The sequence below is a fragment of the Trichechus manatus genome, unplaced genomic scaffold (genome assembly GCF_000243295.1).
Source record: "Trichechus manatus latirostris isolate Lorelei unplaced genomic scaffold, TriManLat1.0 scaffold00094, whole genome shotgun sequence".
NCBI classification, from domain to species: Eukaryota; Metazoa; Chordata; class Mammalia; order Sirenia; family Trichechidae; genus Trichechus; species Trichechus manatus.
Window position 1 is genome coordinate 3,425,371 of NW_004444030.1, and position 23,995 is coordinate 3,449,365.

At 40.8% G+C, this 23,995-nt stretch overlaps 1 protein-coding gene across 1 annotated transcript in view; it reads right to left on the minus strand.

Moving 5' to 3' along the window:
* SLC35F2 (solute carrier family 35 member F2) overlaps positions 1 to 23,995 on the minus strand; it is a 62,197-nt gene that overhangs the window by 11,317 nt on the left and 26,885 nt on the right. The window contains exons 2-3 of the mRNA XM_004382530.2: positions 7,162 to 7,337; positions 3,684 to 3,811 (exon numbers count right to left, since the gene is read on the minus strand). Of these exons, the coding sequence (XP_004382587.1) occupies positions 3,684 to 3,811; positions 7,162 to 7,337 (304 nt within the window). The remainder of the gene's footprint in view (positions 1 to 3,683; positions 3,812 to 7,161; positions 7,338 to 23,995) is intronic.

Here is a 23,995-nt window from a genome sequence, read left to right on the forward strand (position 1 = left end):
CCTGAGGTCATGGCCATACCTTTTGAGACTGACGCAGCTCAGCTTGTTGTGTCCCTTGTCTCTTCAGCTTCTGCTTCCTATGGCCTCTCGGCCCTCGGGCCTCACGCCCATATCTGCCCTGCTGGGGCAAGTGTTCCAAAGCTCAGTAGCTCCACCGGTAAGTGCCTGGAGGCACCCCACTCCGCCAGGAAGCCTTCTGCACACAGGCACTCAGCACCCTCGCTCCGTGGGTAGGCAAGCCTAGCTCTACAGATAAGTGCCCAGCGGCGCCCCACTCTGCCAGGAAGCCTCCTGCTCACAGGCATTCAGCTCTCTCGCTCCGTGGGTCGGCTCCAGCGCCATCTTTCACCGGTATCCTGGTTCTGCTGCTGTTGGTTCTCTGCTGCTTCTTGCTGCTGTAGGTTCTCTGCTGCTGCTGGTCCTCTGTCACTGCCGCATGTCTATCCATTCACAGTTTTAAAACCACTTCCACATTTTAGTTATCTGTTAGAGCAGCACCCCACTCTCGGTACCAAATTCTGTCTTAGTCATCTAGTGCTGCTATAACAGAAACACCACAAGTGGATGGTTTTAACGAAGACAAGTTTATTTCCTCACAGTTAAAGTGAGCTAAAAGTCCAAACTCGGGGCGTCAGCTCCAGGGGAAGGCTTTTTCTCTCTGTCGGCCTTCTTCTCTTCGGCATTCCCCTGGACTAGGAGCTTCTCCACGCAGGGACCCCGGTCCAAAGGACGCACTCTGCTCCTGGCACTGCTTTCTTGATGGTATGCGGTCCCCTGTCTCTCTGCTCACTTCTGTCTTTTATATCTCAAGACATTGCCTCAGGATACAATCCAATCTTGTAGACTGAGTCCTGGCCTTACTAACACAACTGCCACCCATCCTCCCTCATTAACATCACAGAGGCAGGATTTACAACATATAGGAAAATCACACAGTACCAGGAATCATGGCCTAGTCAAACTGATACACACATTTTTTGGGGGACATAATTCAAACCATGACACTCTACTTTTAACATTTGTTGGTATCTGTGTGAGCAATGAGTGGCCACATAAGGGAGTTGCTTACGTAACAGCTCCAGGGGCCTCAAGCCCCCACCTGCCACTGACCAGCAGCGTGATCTCCAGCCACTCTCTTTTCTGAGTTAAAATATGAAATGAGGAGATGAGATTAAATGATTTTACAGGTCTTTTCCTACTCTGGGAAACCCTGGTGTCATAGTGGTTAAAACGTCAGCAGTTTGAACCCACCAGGCGCTCCTTGGAAACCTTATGGGGCAGTTCTACTCTGTCCTATAGGGGCGCTATGAGTCCTAATTGACTCGACAGCAGCAAGTTTTGTTTTTTTTGGTTCCCACTCAGGAATTCCAGGATTTCTCACCTGATACCTATAACATTCAGTCATTTATCTGCATTAAATCTCCTTTTCAAAACATATTCTTGGTGATGGGTGTCTTCTCTTTGATGCTTTCAGTTCCAAGAGTCCCTCCCCCTATTTTAGTCTTTAAAAATAATTATTGTATAGCCACTCAATCATGGTTTTATGTAAGACCCTGTCAGGAGTGGAGGATATGTATACAAAGATGAGTTAGACCACATTAGAAGAACAATGGAGTACAGAAGAAAAATGAAATTGAGATAGTTTTTAAAGTATGGGGTGACTTCAAAAATATTGCATTCTAGAAAGAACAGAGCAGTACAAGAAAGAAGACAACTGCGGGTGATGTCTGGGTAGATGCAGCAGTGAAGTGGGAGGAGATGTGAGTAGAAACCTAGGCCATGGGATATAAATGACCGTGTCATGAAATTTATGCAAAACTACCTCTATTTTCCTGCAGGGCTTCTAGACTAAGATGAACTAGGAAGAAAGGCCTGCCAATCTATTTCCAAAAATTAGCCAGTGAAAACCCTCTGGATCACAAGTCTGATCCAAAAGTCATCACAGGGGTGGCACAGGACGAGACAGCATTTCATTCGGTTGTGCATGGGGTTGCCATGAGTTGAAGGGCTGACTCAACAGCAGCTAACCATTAACAACCTCTATTTGTAATTATAGACTCTTAGAAGGAATCCTTAAGAAGGGATTTCATAGATCCTCTGATGCAAAATTTCACCCTTTCAGATTACCTAGGCCCAAGACTCATTCAAGGAGAAACTTAGCTTGAATAATTTCAGCGAGAGGCACTCTCTGCCGCTGGTGGCAACTTCAGTTGTTAAATACTTTGTAACAAATATACTCCTTGCTAGGACCATAAGTATATGACTACATAACTTTTGACAACCAAATGTGTAGATTTTTCTAAGCAGCTTTAGATGAAAAAATTGTTTAGAATAGTGTAAGTCATGAACTTCAGTCACAAAGACCCAACTGTAAATGTTCAAGATAGCTGTATTTTGACCTTGTACCAATTAAAAACTTTTAATCACTATTAGCTCAGGCATCAAAGTTTCTGGAAATTATAACCAAGTAATTGAAATGTGTATGAGATTATGAGGCGAGACATGACCAGAAAACGGCCAATTCTCTATATGCTTTTACCCTCATTACTCAGTGCTAAAAGTACACTTACCTCCTATACGTGACAAACGTCATTATCTAGGTTATCTCCTCGTTTAATTTTGAAAAAATTCTGTTTTTTATGTCTTCTATAATGTCTATCTTTATATTTCCTATCTCAGCTTTTCAGTCCACGCTGTTCAAAAACCAAAAGGCTGGCTGAGGACAATCCTTAGCACAATGTTAGAGAAAACAAAGAATTTAACAAAATGCACTCTGGTAATAATAACATTTAATGTCTATCCACACTGGGAAAATACTGAGTTTTCATCAATCCTCATCTTTTCCCGGTGAAGTAAGTCTTATTTTGCCCCAATTTTTCCACAGATCCTATAATTTTAAGGTCATATGAGAAGCTACACTTCTGTGTTTTATACAGTGAGAGAAGCGATGCATCAAAAGGTTATATACTCACAAAACTGTGAAGTCTAAACCTGGCATTGGAGTCTATCTCATTTTCACCTCTGTTTATAAAACATTTTGCTGTTAGGAATGGTGAGTCGCTGCTATGATACATCCCCATAGTTTGCTAACACTAAGACAACTGAAATCAGCTTCCTCAACTCCACAAAGTTGAAAAGTCCTGCTATGTAGGAACATTTTTCTTTCAATTTAATAAGACTAAATCTAACAAAGAAACGGGGTGTGAGTTTTACCTCTGGCAACCACTTGTACCCAAGATGTCTAATAGGTTCCTTCCAATGGTTTTTTTGTCTTGAATATGTACTTGCAAACCCCCAACTTTTCTGTAGCACAAAGGTATATATACACTTTCATACACCACATTTGAGCAATTTCATCAAACAGAACACTTGTCAGCATCACAGCATCCTCTGTCACTGCCTACTGCCAACTAAATATTTATGTTTATTTTGGTAGGAACCATTCTAATCTGCTATAGCATTAGCAATTTGGGAGCTGATTAACTTGTATACATTGTCACTAATTCCAGGAAACATAATCATTAGAACACATGCTCCATTTGGAAAACACATAGCATCCACCTGTGTTTAGGTTTTCTTCAAGCGAACAGGTTTGCAATAAATTTAGGTTATCTAACACAGGTGAATTCAGAGTCTTCTCTTGAAGCTTTAAAGTCCAAAGCAGTCAGAAGCCTCCCTCTTACCTGGACGCTGGTTAGAGTCGTGTACTGGTAAGCTCTGACAATCAGGTAATTAGCTTCCACATCTGCTAGCCCCAGCAGGATGTACTTCCACCATTTTCTTTTCAAAATATATAAAAGGTTATCACTACCTGGGTGAAAGAAATCTGAGTGAGTACATGTTACTTGCAAATGACACCATCCACGTTAATTTGGAGATTGAAAAGTCAAAGCAAGGGTTTCTTGTGTATTTTTAATGTGATCCCTCTTATTTTCCATTGCTCATAATCCAAACTCCTACACAGCTTAGCAGAGTCATTTAAATTTTTTTCTAGTATAAGAATCCAAGTTAAGATGACATCATAGACCAAGTGTTCGGTGAAAGCACCAGAGAGAAAGTAAGTAGGAGGAAAATGATTAAATTTCCCTTTCCCATTGTAACAGAAATATAATGTCCGGATACGGGTTTGGATGTTGCCGTTCCTGACAAGCCACAGAATAACCTTGGAAATGAAATACTTTCCTATGTCTTCATTGGTTATTTAACCTCTATTCATGGGCATGTGGTCATTCTTTTGGAAGAGATGTGCCTTTAAGTAAAAATTAACTCAGTGATACACTTGGAAAAAAGGCTTAGTGGCACTATTTAAAAAAAAAACCTTTTCTACCCAAATTCTATATATTCAAAGTCAACCACTATTCACTACCTCAAAGTAGCTAGCGTAACTGGAAATATAGATTCGGCACATATATGAGAAGGCTTTATGGTAAGAAACCTACAAGGAAATAAAGGTAGTGAGAATCAAAATCAACTGATTATCATTAAAACCCAATTAGTAGGAACATCTTGAAACACAGGGTTAGTCTTCCTCAATGTAGGGTGGCATAGAAGGTACTTGGCAACCTCCCCTTAGGGGTCACCACGCTAACGTATTAGTGAAACACACTGATTTCCTTGAGGTCAGTGCTTACAGAGAAGAACAATGTCCAGGGCTATAAACCATCTCTATTTCCAACTCCTAAGGTCTGTCAAATGTGATGTTTGCCCCTTCAGATATTTCTCCACTTTAAAAATAAGTTATGTATTCTGACAAAAAGGAATGCCACTGATATTGCAGGGCAATGGGTTTTTCTTTTTATATGGCCTTTCTGGCCACGATCTTGTAACTCCCATAAAATGATGGGATGGGACTATGCAAATAAAGCGTGCAAAATTCTTGCTGGGATTGGCTGGGACTATGCAAATAAGGTGCCTGTGACCCACCAAAGGGATTAGTCAGTGTTGCCATCCCATTAGGCTTAAAAAGAGCCAAGCCTACAGGGTGAGGAGGGATCTCAGTACCATCAAGAAGGGCCAGGAGAGGAGCGCATCCTTTGGACGCAGGGTCCCTGTGCTGAGAACCTGCTAGACCCAGGAGACAGAAAGCTATAACACCGGAGCTAACGCTGGAGAGCTGTAACATCAGAGAGCTGTTAACACCAGAGAGCTGTAACACTGGAGGTGGCAGGCGGCCATGGGATAGCCGTGGCACGGGATGGCTACAGCACAGGACTGGCAGATGCTTGCAGTGGGTTTCCTGACCCATCGAGCCAGAGAGCTGAGCAACTTCAGGCAGGAGGCTTCCTGGTGGAGTAGGGTGCCCCCGGACACTTATCCATGAACTAAAGACCTTAACACTTGGCTGAGCAGAGCAGAGACCAGGCCCGAGCAGGGCCCGGCAGCAGAAGTCTGCCTGCTGGCACAGCCCAGTAGAAGCTGTTGTGATCAATGAACTGTATCCTGAGTTGTTCCTGTTACTTCCAAGTTGATCCTGACCCTGAATTGTAACCTATTACTTCTCTAATAAACCCCATAATTGTGAGTATGGTCTGTGAGTTCTGTGTAGCCACTGCAACAAATTATCAAACCCAGCAGGGAAGTAGAGAGTGCCGGTGGGAGGGACAGCTGGTGTCAGAATTGGTAAAAAGACTTGGAGGGTGGAGGTGTGTTTGACCTCCACCTATAGGAATCAGCTTCGGGCTGATGGTGATCTTGATTCTCTCTCCTCCTCCTGAAGTTAGATGAGGTCTGATGCCACCATGTTACATATATATTAGAGTTCATATTAAAAGAGGATTAACAAACCCAGTTTTGTTAGGTGCCGCTGAGTCAATTTTGACTCATAGCAACTCCATATGACAGAGTAGGAATGTCTCACAGGGTTTTTTAGGTTGTAATCTTTACAGGGTCGCTATAAGTAGGAATCAACTTGAGAGCAATGGGTTTGGTCTTTGGTTTAATCCTTATAGGAGCAGATCTCCAAGTCTTTCTCCCATGGAGTGGCTGGGTGGGTTTGAACTGCCAACCTTCCAGACAGCAGCCAAGTGCTTAACCCTTGCACTACCAGTACTAGTGCTTTTATTGCAGGCTTCAAATGTACTGATAATGCTCTTCTCTCTTGAGAAGGTTGTTATGATTAGCAGCCATAACATAGAGCAGTGCTGAGGGCCTGGGCTCTGTGGCAGGCTTACCTAGGTTGGAGTCCAGGCTCCACCAGTAACTCCGTATGAGACTTAGAGTAAGTCTTAACTGCTATTTGTTTCTGCTTCCTCGTCTATAAAGTGGGGATAATAGTAATTCCTGAGTTGTTGTGGGCTTCAATGAGTTCATCCATAACTTAAACAAGTTAAAATGATGACTGGTACAAAAATTTTAGTCAGAATCTAGTTTTTCCCATTTTTGGAAAAATTTTGTAGCTCGCTAGAAATAATTCTATGATGGTTCTAAAATAGCTTAACCAACCAGTGATAAAAATAAAATTAAAAAAAAAAACCATTGCCATCGAGTCAATTCCAACTCATAGTGACCCTAAAGGACAGAGTAGAACTGCCCCATGGGGTTCCCAAGGCTGTAATCTTTATGGAAGCAGACTGCAACGTCTTTCTCCTGAGGAGTGGCTGGTGGGTTTGAACCATCAACCTTTCGGTTAGCAGCTGAGTGCATAACCACTTCATCATCAGAGCTCCCCAACCAGTGATAAAGATGTTAATTCCTTATCTTTGTTTCTCTGACAACACAGACTTGATAGACATAAAACTGATGTTCCATTTAGCATTCTCCACTTAGTTGGAAATACATATTTTGGGGAGTGGGATTCTTAACTTTTTAAGTGTTTTTAATATTTCCTCTTAATTTTATCAACCTCAGGGAAAAAAATAAACCTAACTTGTAATTGTGTATGTGCGTATATATATATACATATATATATATATTTTAATACTAGGCTAACATCAACTTGGTGCTACTTATTTTAATCAACAATTTCAGAGCATTATCCATAAATCTCTAGTCACTATTTTCATAGACTCTAGAAAAGTATTATACTTTTCTAATACTGTTTATAAAAACAGCTATAGTTTCCAGTTCTTGATTTTGTCCTATGCCTTATTATTAAAATATCCAGAAGCCAACATTTTTTATGAAATTAATTTTGTTGAAAAAGAATTCCCACATTTGACATACCTGATCGAAATGCCAGCATCACTGTATAAATTACAAACAGCAAGCAATAGTTGATAAAGCTCTGTAGCATCGGGGTATTCACTTCGTATTTTTCTGCCAAATACTGGCTGGTGATGGCCGTCCCACATATACACAAGGACAACATCTGACCCAGAGCAATTGTTTTCAAAATATTCCTAGAAAATGAAGGAGGAAATCAGAACAATTTGAAAATAAGTTATACCTTTATTACACACACATACATTTATTTTAGTGCTAAACACAAAGGGAAATGCTAATTATTCCAGGAGGTTCTTTATCTCATGTCATTGCTTACATTATATGCACCGAAACTTAAGTGTTACATTTTGAGAGACTACATTTTTATTCTTTTTTACATTCCTGATTATCCTCCCCAACTCCCAAAAAATATACATTCCCCCATCTCATGGACTATCCATTTAGAGATCTTTTAAAATAATGTTTTATTGTGTTTTCAGTGAAAGTTTAGACAGCAAATTAAGTTCTCATTTGACAATTTCTACATAAGTTGTTCAGTGACACATTAGTTACGTTTTTCACAATGTGTCGACATTCTCATTAATTGGGTTCTGGTTGTTCTAGTTTCCCTGTCCCCCCTTGTCTTCTCATCTTTGCTTTAGAGTGATTGTTGACCTCTTGGTCTCAGATGGTTTTTTTAATGGAGCCCCACACTCACAGGTAATATCTTTTATTTTGTGTGCCAAACTGCTATTTTGCTAAAAGGTGACCTCGGGATAATTTCGGTTCAAGGTTTAAAGAGTATCTCAGGGCAATAGTCTCAGGTAGTCCTCCGGTCTCAACTGGTCCAGTACGTCTGGACTTTTTGAGAATTTGAGTTCCGTTCTGCATTTTTCTCCTCTTCTATCCAGGGCCACCTATTGTGGGCCCAGTCAGAACTTCAGTCAGTAGTGGTGGCTGGGTACCATCTAGTTCTTCTGGTCTCAGGGTAGATGGAGCTGTGGGTTGTGTAGGCTATTAGCCCTGTAGACTAGTTTCTTCTCTGAGACTTTGGTCTCCTTTCTCTTTTGCTCCTAACAAGTAGAGACCAATAGTTGTATCTTAGATCGTCACTTTTTGATGACTCAGCTATGGCATATACTATTTAAAGTGTGTGTGTGTATGTGTATGTGTGTTATTTTTTAAAACTCAGCTGTAACTCTAGTTTTAAATTCTCTCTTTTTGTGTTTAATATTTTTTCATCCTTTCATTCTCCCCAAAACTTGAGAGTTCTTCAACTGCTCCTCTACAAGTAGTGGTTTTCAATCCTGCCTGCACATAACCATCACAGAACTTTTAAAAATTCCAGTGTCCAGGCTGCAGCCCAGACCAATTACATCATAATCCCTGGGAGTGGGTCCCAGGCATCAATGATTTTCAAAGCTCCCCAGCTGATTCCAATGTGCACCCAAAACTGTGATGTGTAGAAAATAAGACCCTGACCCTGCCTTTGACATTGGAGGAGAGAGGCACTTTAATCAAACCACCAACTATTAATCAGCAGGCTATTTTAAATCCTGTAACAGTGTGCAAGCAGAGTGCTATGAGATCATACAGGTATTACTGATTAATTCTGAGTGAGGGAGTTAGCGGGCAAAGGAGAAACTGGAAAAAGTTTCATATAGAAGAAGCCATTTTTAAGTTAGGTTTGGAAGTAAATAAAGGACTTCTAGAGGAAGAAGTAGGAGTCCCTGGCTAGTGCAAGCAGAATGCTTGGCTGCTAACCAAAAGGTTGGAGGTTTGAGTCCACTCTGAGGCACCTTGGAAGGCAGGCATGGCAATCTACTTCTGAAAAATCAGCCACTGAAAACCCTGTGGAGCACAGTTCTACTCTGACTCACATGGGGTCACCATGAGCTGGAATCGACTGGACTGTAACTAGTTAGAGGAAGAGGTAAGGAGAAGGGGATCCAGGAAAAGAAACTGTAGGACCAAATGCACAGAGACACAAACATGCAGGGGTGGGTTCAGGAAACATCCAGAAGCCCAGTGTGCCCAGGTATAAGGGCAAGAGCAACAAGTGGTGGTCAACGTTCTGACTGGAATCACAACAGAGGGACCTGGCCAGAGTGGGAGAAAAACTGCAAAACAAAATTCAAATTCACAAAAAAGACCAGATGTACTGGTCTAACAGAGACTGGAGGAACCCCTGAGACTATGACCAAGACACCCTTCTGACCAGGAACTGAAGCCATTCCCAGAGACCACCTCCCAGCCAAACAATAGACAAGCCCTTAAGATAAACAATAACACCGGAGAGGAACATACGCCTTAGAACAATTATAGGAGATCAAAAGGGCAACATCTGCCCAAAACCAAAGATGAGAAGGCAGGAAGGGGTAGAAAATCAGGACTAAAGGAAACAGGGAACCCAGGGCAGAAATGGGGAGAATCCTGACACACTGTGGGGAATGAAACCAAGGTCATTTTTTTTTGTACAAACTATCGAATGGGAAACTAACTTGCTTGTAAACTTTCACCTAATGTACAATTTTAAAAAAAAAAAAGAAAAGAAAAAAATAAGTGGTGGGTCAAGAGGCTTGGAAAAGAAGATTGAGGCCAGATCATAAAAGACTTTGAATTACACACTGGGATATGACCTTTATGCCAAAGACAGCTGGCAGCCCTGAATATTTCTGAAAAGAGGGTTTTATGAGCCTAACTCTGGTGGCTGTGGGGAGGATTCACAAGAAGGGAATCCAGGCAGAGAAACCAGTTAGAAGGTTAATACAAAAATACAAGTCATAGTGAGATCTGAACTAAAGCCATATCTATGTGGATGGAAAGTAGAGAATGATATGAAACATGCCACAGAGGTAGAATGTACAAGACCTGGTGACTGACTAAATCTCAGCAGTAGGAGTTAAAAGTAATCCCTGGGTTTCTAGATTGGATGACTGGATGGATATAAGACTGCTGATCAAGACAGGGATTACAGGAGGTGAAGCAGGTTTGGGCAAGGGGAGGGGAGTGAGTTCAATCTGAAAGCAGTAGAGTTTGAGATAGCTGGGGCATTCAAGTGAAAAACAATGCAAGGTTTCTGGCAGACACACTCTAAGGTGGTCCTCAGTGAATGTCTACTCATAGTATTAATGTCCTTGTATAAACCCCTCCTCTTGAGTGTAGGTGGGATCTGTGACTTGCTTCTAACCAACACAATAAAGGTTTTAATCATGTCATTTCTACGAATATGTTACATAAGACTGTAACTTCTGTCTTGCTAGCAAATTCTACTGACTCTCTCCGTTGCTGGCTTTGATGAAGCAAGCTGCCATATGGAGAGGCCCACATGGCAAGGAAACTGAGGGTGGCCTTAGGCCAACAACCAGCAAGGAACTGAGGCCCTCCGTCCAACAGTCCACAGGGGAATGAATCTTGCCAAAACCCTTGTGATCTTGGAAGCAGATCTATCCCCAGTCAGTCCTTCAGATGAAACCCCAGGCCTGGTTGACGTGGTGTCTGCAGCCTTGTGAGACACCCTGAAGTTGAGGACTCGGTTAAGCCGTATCAAGATTCCTGATCCCTAAAAACTGTGAGCTAATAAATGTGTGTTGACTTAAGCCACTAAGTTTGTAGTAAATTGTTATGCAGCCAGAGATAACTCATGTAAGGTTGTAACTTTGGAGTTCAGAGAGTTTAACCATATCTGTTTTGTTCTCCACTACATATCCAGTGCCTGGCACTTTGCAGTCATTCAATATATTATTTGTTGAATGAATGGATAAATGTAAGTGGTAAAGAAATTACCATATATGCCCAAATATATGGCAACTTCAAATGTAAGACACTTCTTTTTCCCAGTGAGGTGGAACAGTCAGAGACAGGTAAGAAATTATGAGAGTACCATGACACACAGATTAAGAGTAACAAAACATTTTAAGAAGGAAGGGGTCATCAATACCATCATGTCAAAAACTGCAGAGAGTGATGGAAAAAATTGGAACAAATAAGTGTGATGGTTGAACATGATGAACATAAGCTGATATCACTGAACCCTACATGTGAAGAATGCAGAAATGGCAAATGTTTTCTTACATATATATTTAACACAATTAAAGAAAACACAAAAACTGTGGAGAGAAGAGGTGTTATGATAGCTAAAGAGACACAGCTGTATTGGCAAACTGAAGTCGCCAGAGATCTCTAAAGGAAAATGTTCTGTTACTGGTAATGTCCAAAGTCAGATTCTAGTGAGTTGAGTGAGTAAAAGAACATAAACACAGTAGGTGAAGTTGTAGATGTAAATGAGATCATTAAAGCATACAACTGGCAAGTGAGAAGAAAAGATGGTAAGAAACACTCTGGGAAACAGCAACATTTAAGCGGTCAGAGGAGGACGAGGAAGTAGAGATATAGATGGAGGGGCATGGTCAGAGAACTGCGGAGAGAACTAGCAATGAAGAACATGCTGGAGGCCAAGGGAAGATGGAGTTTCAAGGAGAAAATACTCTCTAGTTTGAACTGTAGCAACTGTCTCTAATAGCAATTCCTCCTCCACTCTCACTCTCCCCAAATCTAGTCTCCACTTCAAGTCATCTTTCTCAATGTTAATCTGATGGGATCATTCTCATGTCTAAAACCTTTCACTAGTTCTCCTTTGCCGTGAGAGTAAAGCCAAACTTTAAAATGCCCTACAAGGCACTCCACTATTTGACCCCTGCCTAGCTCTCTAACCTCATCTTGGACTTCCCTCGCACAACTTATTTATTTTTTAATACATTTCTTATAAGACATTTAAAATATAATGGTAGAATGTATAATCAACATATATCTATGTATCTACCCAGCAGCCTAAGAAAGGAAACACTGGCAACATCAACATATATCCTTGTGTTCTCCCCCAGTCTCTTACCCCTCCTGATATAACTACCATCCAGACTTGGTATTTATCATTCCTATCCATTTCTGTATGTACTTTACTATTTATGCAAGTACCCCTAGCAATGAACAGCAGCTTTGCTTGTTTTAAAACTTTATATCAGTGGTACCATATATATGTATACTTCTGCGACTTGCTGAGAGTTTGAAAGATATATTCATATTGATATTACTTCTAGTTCATTCCTTTCCACTACTAGTATAGTACTGTACTACATGAATATGTCATACTTTATTTATCCATTCCTTTGCTGATGAATATTTAAGTGATATTCCAATTTTTTTTGCTTTTATAAACAATGCATGTTTCCTGATATACATATCTAAGCATTTTTCTAGCTTTTAACAAACCGGTGCAAGTAGGATACAAATGTGTAAAGATATAATCCCTCTGGCACTCAGGATGGACTGATACGGGCCAGCTAAGGCATCTGGAAGGATTCCAGACAATTGCCTTCTGTTGGGAGCAGTGAACTTGGAGTATCCTACAAATACAATGACTTTCTTGTTTGTATGATGACGATTAAAGGAATCATTTGCTCTGGAGATACACCTAAGAGTGGAATTGTTGGTCCTGTGGTAAAAGTATCTTAACTTTACCTGTTTTGCTAAATTGCTCCCCAAAGGCTTATTATTACTTCAATGCAGTTTAACCTGTTACTCTCAAAAGGAAGTAACTGAGGACCTCCACCCTCAAAGGGGAGAAATGCTGTTAGGAACTGGCCAACTCCAAGATATTTTATTAGGCTGTTGAATGAAATTTTCATCCAGCTGAGTAAATGGTTAAGGACATTTTCCCATATGGGCAGTAGTCTTTCTGGGGAGGTTCTACCTGCCACAGTCTGACGAGGTAATATATTCAGAGGCTGCTACCTCTTTCTCTTGTGCTCGTATCTTCTTGAACAAGGTATGGTTTGCATTGATTCTGGGTTTTAGGTTGCCCCATCCCAGACAAAAGGAATTCACCATTTGGTCCTGTACAGTGCCCCAGGAGTCTACAAGAATGTGAGGCCAAAGTTAAAGAGTGAAAAAGTACAGTCATTTCATGTCATTTTCCTCAAACACATATTTCCCTCAGGGATCACGTGGGGAGAGGTACCTGGCTGAGAAAATACTTTCTATTTTCCTGTGTTTCATTGGTCAATTATATGTTCATAGCATACATTCTCAACATACTCCTCACAACAACCCTGAGGGAAGTATTATTGCACCCATGTTACAGACAGGGAAAATGAGACTCAGGGTGGTTCAATAATTTGCCCAGAGTCATGTACTTAGTAAAAGGCAGAGCAACTCCATGCTCTTAAGTATTAAAAGATTGCATTTGGGGTTTAAATTTGCTTAAAGAAAAGGATTTATATAAATTTCTTCTCCTCCCAGGAAGAAAGTCTCAGAATTGCAGAACTTTGGGGTTGATAGGAACTTACCAACCACACCTACCAGACTACTTTTGTAAGTTGAAGAGACAGGCCCAGAAGAAAGAAGTGTTTTGCCTAAGATCATACAGAAGCAGAATCAATGCCCAAATTTTCTGACCCCTCGACATCTGTTCTCTCTCTTACAGCATACGGTCTTGGGATAATAGGAGGAATCGTCCCTGACAGTCACTATCTTCCCACCTTCTTTATCTCTTTCTCCTCACTCTCCTTTGCCAACATCTTTCTTCTTACCCCCCTTAACCTCTCCATTATAATTCAATAACAGAGCTTACATTAGAAAACCCCCTCTTTGAAAGATCCTTGCACCTCACCTTGCTTTCAGGAAAGAATGAGTCTAGCACGATTTCTCTCCTACCAGTATTAACACTGCTTCCCTGCATATCATGAGGGAGTTTAATGTCTAAGTACAAAGCACTCAAAATCTAATCAAGTGGCTGATAACCTAATCAAATACATAAAAAATGTCACATCCCATAATGGACTTGAAAGCAATTATAAATATGAAAGAAGTGAGAACAAGATGTGTGGAAGTACTAAGCCCTGTTCACAAATCGACAAAATCCCTCTAAGTAAGCTCATATTTGCATTCTAAAATAGCACAATTAAGCAAGCTGTCCTCCAACTATAAAGTATAACCCTCTTCTAAAAAAAGGAGAGTCACAAATTGAGTTTGTAGATTTAAAGTTACAGGAATGCACTTCCCTTGGCTGCAAACCATAATGACCTCATCTATAATGGAAGAGCAAGAGAGCTAGAGCAAGAGAAGCTGGAGGGGGTGGCGGCTATACAAAGCGAGAAAGGAGAAACACTCTGACTTGTAGAGGGAGATACCAAAGGCTTTAAAACAATTTGTGTTACTTATGGCTTCACCACATTTAAGCATTTGCGTTTCACCACAACATCCTACTCTGTGTGATTTCTGAACAACGGGACTCTCTACACCATCAGCAAAACCCATTCCTCTCCAAGGGAAGCATCTAACTATGGGATACATCCTGTTACAGTTTTCAGACGGAATCTCTTCTGAAGTGAGCTTCAATAGCAGGATATGGTCCAACTCCAAGACATGTTTCCCAAAGCGGCTTCATGCTTTGTGGGAGCCAGGCCAACAGACAAAAAAAAACAAAAACAAAAGCAATGGATCATTGAGGGTGGGATGGGAAAACAGAAGACAGACTCAGTAAGGTTCAATTCTGACCACATTACTCTGTGGATAGATTCTATGCCTGCAGAACTTAAGGAATGAAAGAAGAAAGGTTTTTAAGGTAGTTTATTTCCCCCTTTCTTTCTTCCAGAAAATCTAAAGCACATATCTTAACATCCTTCCATCCCATAACACATACTTGTACACATACTTTCCAATGAAACCACCGTTGTTGTTGTTGGCTGCTGCCAAGGTGGCTCCAACTCATGGCTACCCTACGTACAACAGAAGGAAAACATTGCCTGATCCTGTGCCATTTTCATGATTACTGGTGTGCTCGAGTCCATTGCTGTGGACACTGTGTATTTTGAATACCTTCCAACCTAGGGGGCTCATCTTCCAGCACTATATCAGACAGCATTCTGTAGTGATCCGCAGGGTTTTCATTGGCTAATTTTCACAATTACCGGCAGTCCCCGGGTTACGAACAACTTCCGTTCCTAACTGTTCCTTTAGTCGAATTTGTAGGTAAGTCAGAACAGATGTATATGGTTCTTATTTAGCCTTACTTTAGCGCAAGAAAAGGCTCAAAACCTTTTCAATGATTTGAAAGCTGCATGTGCAGCAAGTGAAGGTGATTGTGATGAAGAATTTGTTGCAAGTAAGGGTTGGTTCAATCGTTTCTAAGTGACAGCACATTTACAAAATATTGAAGGGCAAGAACGAGTTGTCCATAAGTCAGATGTTTGTAGCCTGGGGACTTACTGTAGATCACCAGGCTTTTCTTCCTAGTCTATCTTTGTCTGTAAGCTCTGCTGAAACCTGTCCTCCATGGGTGACCCTGCTGGTATTTGAAATACCAATGGCATAGGTTCCAGCATCAAAGCAACATGCAAGCCACCCACAGTAAGACAAACTGACACACAGGTGGTGGAATGAAACCGTACCTTCTTTTATTCATTTAATCATTCAGCCACCTAACTGGTCATGTATTCTTCAAAGTTTACTGGGTGGCTAATATGCGCCAGGAGTCCCTGGGTGGTGCACACAATTAACACACTCAGCTGTTAACCAGAAGTTCAAGTCCACCCAGAGGCACCTCAGAAGAAAGGCCTGGCAATCTACTTCCAAAAAATCAGCCATTGGAAACCCTACGAAGCATGGTTCTACTCTGACACACATAGGGTTACCATGAGTCAGAATCAACTGAACGGCAACTGGTAGGTAGGTAGTATGTGCCAAACACAAGAATATGGAATTTAGAAGACCTACATACTTGCTGGAAACTCTGGTGGCGTAGTAGTTAAGTGCTATGGCTGCTCACCAAAAGGTCAGCAGTTTGAATCCACCAGGCGCTCCTTGGAAACTCTATGGGGCAGTTCTACTCTGTTCCATAGGGTTGCTGTGAGTCAGAATCGACTCGACGGCCACGGGTTTGGTTTTTTTTTTTTTTTTTGGTTTACATATTTGCTGGTCCCAGATCTTCTTCTCCCCAAACCAGATCAGGTGGCTCAGGCTCTGTGCCCTGACAAACGATCATATCCCCATCTCGTGGCACCTACCACACAGCTTGAGGCTCTTCTTCCCCCTAGACTTGAAGCTCCACGAAGACAGGAACATTATATCCCCCATTATTAGCACAGTGCCTCGCACACTGTAAGAATACTTAAAGAATACTTGCTATTGTTGAACATCCTAAAGAGCTGTCTAGTTGAGGAGTCAGACTTGAAAACACAAAGCCTCAATAAAATGGTAAAGTGTTAAAGCAGAGCTGTGACTCTACCTGCCTCCCTATGTACTCCATAGATCAGGCCTCTGAAACCAAAAGGATAGACCTCCCAGGGAGTCAGTTCACGTTTGTTTGACCCCGCTTCCAGTCAGTGCCAAGGACTGCTGACTGAGGCTGCTGCATGCTAGGAAGCAGGCATCTTTAGTGGAGGATATACCCACAGCCAACATACTACGGGGGGTAGGGGGATGGGCCCTCATAGCAACAAGGCAGGCCTCCCTGGGGGTCCATTTGGAATGTGACGACCTCTCCCGCAACCAGTAACTGCTGGCTACTGGACTGATATGAACTCCTACCGAGGTTCCCTCCAGTGGAGTCAGAAGGTGACTCACCTAAGTGCAGAATGCTCCCCCAACCACCACAGGGCCACTGGGGCTCTGAAACCTACAGGATAGATCTCTCAGAAGCCCTTCTTGGGAATGTCAGCCCCTCCTCCTCCTGAAACAGAGGAAAGTCTGCCTATGCTTCCCCTGAATGCCAGCTCAGATATAAGCAGCCCCCACAGAGCAGGGAAGGAAGCCTCGCTGGGTATGGGTTTTCTGACTGAAAATATGGTTGCAGAAACAGAGAAGGAAAGGGAGTCATAACCAAAGAGAGGACTGCACCCCTGTTGGACTGATTGATTAGTACATGATATCTCACCTGAGTGGTAGTGCCTGTTCATGGACAGACTGACCACAGCGTGTTCTTTGATGTGTTTGGGAGAGATTGAAAGTTGAAAACTGAGACCTGGAACTTTTGAATCCTAATTAAACCAGGGAGGGAGAAGGAGCTATAACAGAGAGGGAGAGGAAACAGCAAGCAAAGGACGAAGTCTCTATCTGCCAGAGTTTTTTGCAGAAAGTAGTGGGGGCAAATACTGGGGAAAACTGAGAAAGTTAACACCTCACAAATACCAATGTCTAAACCAAAAAATCACAAGACACACAAAGAACAGAGAAACAATGGCCCATCCAAAAGAACGTGACAAAGGGGGTGAAAGCGCAACTAGGGATGACCAAATAATGAAAAAATGGAAGAATTTAATACAATAACATTAAACATAATTAAAGGGCTAAGGGAAAACTTAGACAAAGAGTTAAAAGAAATAAAGAAAACAATGCCAGAACAAAATAAGGATCTAAAAAAAAGATATTCCAACTGAAAGGGACGATAACTGAAATGAGAAACACAATAGAAGGACTTACCAACAGATTTCATCAGGTAGAAGAAAGCATCAGTGAATTAGAGGATAAGACAGTTAAAATTACAACACTAAAGAGCAACAAGAACAGAGGCTCAAGAAGGCTGGGCACAGTTTAATGGAATAATGAGACAACAACTAAAGACCCAATATACGCATCATGGGAATTCTAAAAGGAGACGAGAGAAAGGAACAGAAAGAATATTTGAAGAAATAGCGACAGAAAATTTCCCCAATCTGGTCTTAAAAGCTTATGAGGGGCATCTAAGATACTCCACTGGTCCTACCCTGTCTGGATCAAGGGAGAATGAAGAAAACCAAAGACATAAGAGAAAGATCAGTTTAAAGGACTAATGGACCACAACTACCACAGCCTCCACCAGACTGAGTCCAACACAACTAGATGGTGTCCAGCTACCACCACTGACTGCTCTGACAGGGATCACAACAGAGGGTCCTGGACAGAGCTGGAGAAAAACGTAGAACAGAATTCTAACTCACAAAAAAAGACCAGATTTACTGGTCTGAAAGAGACTAGAGAAACCCTGAGTGTGTAGCCCCTGGACATCCCTTTAACTCAGTACTGAAGTCACTCCTGAGGTCCACCCTTCAGCCAAAGATCAGAGAGGCCCATAAAATGAGACTAAATGGGCACACCAACCCAGGGGCAAGGACAAGAAGGCAGTAGGGGACATGAAAGCTGGGAACCCAAGGTCGAGAACTCAAGGTCAAGAAGGGGAGAGTGCTGACACGTCATGTGGTTGGTAACCAATGTCACAGAACAATATGTGTATTAATTGTTTCATGAGAAACTAATAAAAATAAAATTTCCCCTATCTAAAAAACTAAAAATGGAACTACCATATGTACCAGCAATTCCACTCCTAGGTATATACCCAAAAGACTTGAAAGCAGAGACTCAAATAGAGACTTGTACACCAACATTTACTGCAGCATTATTCACAATAGCCAAAAGGTAGTAACAACCTAAATGCCCATCAACAGATGAATGGATAAACAAAATGTAGTACATTCATCCAATGGAATATTACTCAGCCAGTAGGAAAAATGAAGTCTTGATACATGCTACAATATGGGTGGAGCTGGAAGACACGCTGAGTGAAATAAGTCAATCACAAAAGGTCAAGTATTGTATGACCTCACTTACATAAAAAGGTAAGAAAAGGCAAATGTACAGAGAGCAAAGTTTATTAGTGACTATCAGGAGCAGGAGGGAAGGGTAAAGGGGGGTTAACGATGATGGAAATATTGCATTGATTAAGGGTAAAGCTGCACAGCTGATTACTGTAATTGCTATTAATAAGTTGGAACACCTGTAAAAAGTTGAATTGGCAAAAGTTGTGTGACAGACATATTTACAACAAAAACCAAAAAAAAAAAAAGAGTAGCTGCTGACTGAGGCTATTTATGTACAACCAAAAGCCTTATGGGATTGGTTTCCTGCTTTGGAAGTTCAGGGTCATGGTTTCATGGGACATCCAAGTTAATGGCTTAATAACATATTTAGTGCTTCTGTTCTGCCTCCTACTTCACTGCATAGTACCTAGGGTCTCAAAAGCTTGCAAGTGGCACAATTGTCTCTATTCACCTGAAGTAACAGAGGAAGAAGGAATGTCAGGAATAGGAGGATATAGGCTGTGTTGGTAATTGCCTCCCTGAACAACTGACTCCTTTGCCATGACACCAGAAGAATTGGAGGGTGCCTAGCTACAGTTACTTAACATTTTGATCAAAGATTCTATAGAAGAATCCTGATCAAAATGTGGAAAATACAGAACAGAATTTCAAATTCTCACAGAATCCAAACTTCCTGGAGCCATGAAGGTTAGATGCACTTCTGAAACTACTGCCCTAAGATAATCTTTAAACCTTAAACCAAAAATATCCCCTGAAGTCTTCTGAAAACTATAGTTTAGCTTAACTAGTGAAAAAGCTCTGCCTGGAGCATTACGCTCTTTTAAGAACTATGTATATGGGATCAATTTGACAATAGTAACTCGAAAGGTTAGATAAGAACCTTAGGGGGGCAGTGAGTTTATGTTAATGGAGGAGGAACAACTCAGAAAAGGGGGTGAGAATGGTTGCCCAACTCAAACAGTGTAATCAATGTCACTACATGGTACATGTAGAAACTGTTGAATTGGTATTTGTTTTGCTGTGTATATTCTCAACAGCAACAACAATAAAATAAATAAAATTTTAAAAAATATATATCGTTGCGTATGTAGCCAAGGGGAAGGAAAGGTCAAGACTGCCTGGAGAAGGTTCACAGAGATGAGACACTTGATCACAGACCAGAAAGGCGAACAACTTCCAGGAAGATTCAGGAATGGGGGAAAGGCTATCATATGAGTTTTTGCCTAATTTAAACATCAGTTGCAAGAATACTGACTGACTAATGGTGACCGAATATGTGTCAGAATAGAACTATGCTCCACAGCATTTTCGATGGCTAATTTTTCAGAAGTAGATCACCAGGATTTTCTTCCAAGATGCCTGTGGATGGACTTGAACTGCCGACCTTTGGGTTAGCCGCTGAGCACGTTAACCATTTGCACTACCCAGGGTCTCCATTTAAACACTAGTTTTACATAATATATACATGAGACACAATGATGGGATCTATTCATTTCTTTAGCTTTTCTTCATTAGCAACTTCAAATTAGACCAGCAGGCCTGGGTGTATATTGGAATCACTGAGGAGCTTTAAAGCACACGGACATCAGGACCCAGCCCAGGCCAATTGAATCACACTCTCAGGAGGTGGTGACCAAGTATCAGTATATTTTAAAAGCCCCCTACATGAGTCTAGTATGCAAACCACTGAATTATGCTCTTCTTTTTATTTGAAGGAGGGAAAAAAAAAAAAAGAGTTCAAAATGACTGATCAAATGAACTGTTTGGATGCAAATCACACATTTTTTTCTTCACTTTATGTCTCCATAAATCTGTGCTACTAGGCTGCATGTTGTCAGCTAAAGGGAGGATTTAGTATTAGAGCTAAAAGACTTCTCTGAAGCATAGCTACTTTGGGGAGCTTTTAAAATCCATCTCTGCCACCTGTAAATACCCTGGTACAGGATAATAACTTCCAGCACTTCCATAAAAATCTTGTTACAAATCTGAAAAGAAATATTCATTTAGTAAAAATCCTCACATTTAGCACAGAGATTATCCAGTTTCTATTACTAGAGCATTTTAAATTATATTGGAAACACGCTAGGAATTAATTATAAGAAGTAGTTTTTCTTTACATATTCAGTAGCAGCCTGACGACCTGTTGTATTCTTTCCATCTCTACATTTCTATGATTCAAAAAAAATTAGCCATTAATAGATCATCTAATTCTAATAAGCATAAATAAGAGTTTTGAAAAACCTACATTCTCAGGTAATAAAGGCATATTGAAAATTCAGAATGGCTAAGAAAACCAAATTTCAAAGAATAGAAAATGTAGTAGCATACATTATTACATTAAAAGGAAGGCAGGATTTTTTAAATAAGCAAAGAAAATTCATGTTTTCTTTTCTCTCATCGGATTATGTCTTACACGTAGTAGGTGCTCAGAAAATGCTTTTTAAGTTATTGAATAAATGCTACAATTAATTATCGAGATGTCAGAATGGAAAAATGAAAGGTAAACAAGTATTGTGGAAAGCAGAGTCTTAGACATGAACTCAAGGAATGTCACGGTGGGAAGAATATGAGCTTAGGAGTGAGATAAAACTGGGGTGTTGACTTAGATTTAGAAGAGGCAGCGAGGAGGAACAGGTACAGGCAAGAGAAGACAGTGGTTTCCATCATGTTTTGTTTTGTAAAAGGCTGGTAGAGACTGCACCCCAGATGGGCCTTTGGAAAAGGAGTATTCTTTCTGAATATGGTAGAAAGAATCCTAGACTTTCAATTAGAGAGCCTGACTCTATCTCTTATTAGTGTTATGAAGTTGAAAAAGTTAGTCTCTACAAACCTTGGTTTCTTTTTTTTTAATGGGTATAATACCACCATTAAGGAGCCCTGGTGGCGCAACGGTTAAGTGCTCAGCTGCTAACCAAAACACAGGTGGTTAGAACCCACGCAGCTGCTCTGCCCTATAAAGATTCCAAAACATCAAACCAAAGCCATTGCCATTGAGTCAATTCCGACTCATAGCAACCCTACAGGACAGAGTAGAACGGCCCCATAGGGTTTCTAAGGAGCAGCTGGTGGATTGGAACTGCTGACTTTTTGGTTAGCAGCCAAGCTCTTAACCACTGTGCTACCAGGCCTCCCTATAAAGATTACAGCCCAGAAAACCTTACGGGGCAGTTCTATTCTGTTACATGGGATGGCACCTAACAATGGCAACAATACCACCATTATGGATTTAAGGGTTAATTGATGTAGCCTATGTGAAAGTACCTAGCACGCTCACACACCTCGGACCTGCGATAAATTTTATTTCCTTCCTTCCTCTGGCTCACCCAGCCTTTTGGTAACCTGTTGACTAGAGCTGTCCAAGAGAACTTTTTGTGCTGATGGAAATGCTCTCTATACACATCATTCAGTACAGTACCCACTAGCCACATATAGCTATTGAGCACCTGAAATATGGCTAATGTGAATGAGGAAATAAATTTTTAATGTTATTTAATTTACATTTAAATCGTCATGTGTGGCTAGTGGTTACCATATTTGACAGTACTCACTTGCTCTGCACCAGTGTGGTGCAACAGAAGTTTCTGCAATGATGAAAATGTTTGAGAAGTGGCTATTGAGCATCTGAAATGTGGCTAGTGTGAATAAGGAACTGAATTTTTAACTTTACCTAATTTTAATTTAAATAGTCACCAGTGGCTACAGTACTGGAGACCAGAGCTTCTCAAATTTTAATGTGATACGAATCATCTGAGGATCTTGTTAAATTGCAGATCCTGATTCAGTTGGTTTGGAGAGATGCCTGAGATTCTGCATTTCAAACACCCTCTTAAGTGATGCCTATGCTGCTGGACCATGGACCACACTTTGCATAGCAAGGCTCTAAAGCAGTGCTTCCAATTCTGGAGTCTCTCAACCACTAGGAATCCACAGAAACAGTAACACAACACTGTCCAGGAGCTGTTTTTGACACTTTAAAAAGCTTAACAGCACTTCTGTACATTGCTGGTAAGAATGCAAAATAATACTACCCGTATTTTAAGGTGGGGGGTGATTTGGGAATTTCTAGCAATTTATTTATTTATTTATTTTGTTTATTGTTGTAGTTTAAATGATGTTTACATTCAAGTTAGTCTCCCATACAAAAATTTATGCTTACATTGTTATGTGACCCTAATTGCTCTCCCCATACTGTGACAGCACACTCCTCCTTTCCACCCCTGATTCCCCATGTCCATTCAAAACCAGCAACTAACCCTCTCTGCCTTCCCATCTCACCTCTGGACAGAAGCTGCCCGTTTAGTCCCCTGTATCTACCTGAGCTAAGAGGAACACTCCTCACGAGTATCATTTCATGTCCCACAGCCCAGTCCACTCCCTTTCTGAAGAGTTGGCCTCAGAAATCGTTTTAGTTCTGGGCTGATAGAGAATCCGGGGGCCATGCTTTCCAAGGTTGCTCCAGTCTCATTCAGACCATCAAATCTGGTCTTCTTACTTGAATTTGAGTTCTGCACCCCACCTTTCTCCTGCTCCATCAGGGACTCTCTGTTGTGTTCCCTGTCAGGGTGGTCATTGGTGATAGCCGGGCACCATCCAGTTCTTCTGGTCTCAGGCTGATGAAGTCTCTGTTTCATGTGGCCCTTTCTGTCTCTTGGGAATTTCTAGCAATTTAACTTCTATCAAGATGGAATATTTCTATATACTGCTTTAATAGGTAAAAAAGCAAATGTGCAGACAAATAGGTATAAAATGCTGCCATTTATTTAGGAAAAGGAGGTCAAATATGTGTGCGTGTGTGTAGTTTTTAGTATTTTTTAAATGGAAAGATAAAACAAAGTTTTTTTTACAGTTACCTAAGAACAGGAGAGGGAACAAAGTAAAAACCATATTTCTTAATAGACCTTGTTTTATAGATTTGTCTTTGGAGCCGGGTAAATATTTTACATAATCATAAAACAAAAATTAAATTTTAAAAAGCCACATGTAAATATAAAAAACAAAATAAAAAATGTACTAATTATGTTTTAAGTTGGCACCAAAACCAAAGAATTATTATTTCAAATGACTTTAAAACACACTGACAGTATACTTCTAATAAAATATTCCACAAGAACAAAATAAACTGCAAAATATCATAAATTGTTTTTAATAATCATATTGTTGGAGGCAGCTGATATTATTATCTTGAGGATATGTATACATACTATGAGATAAAGTAAATGAGAAAT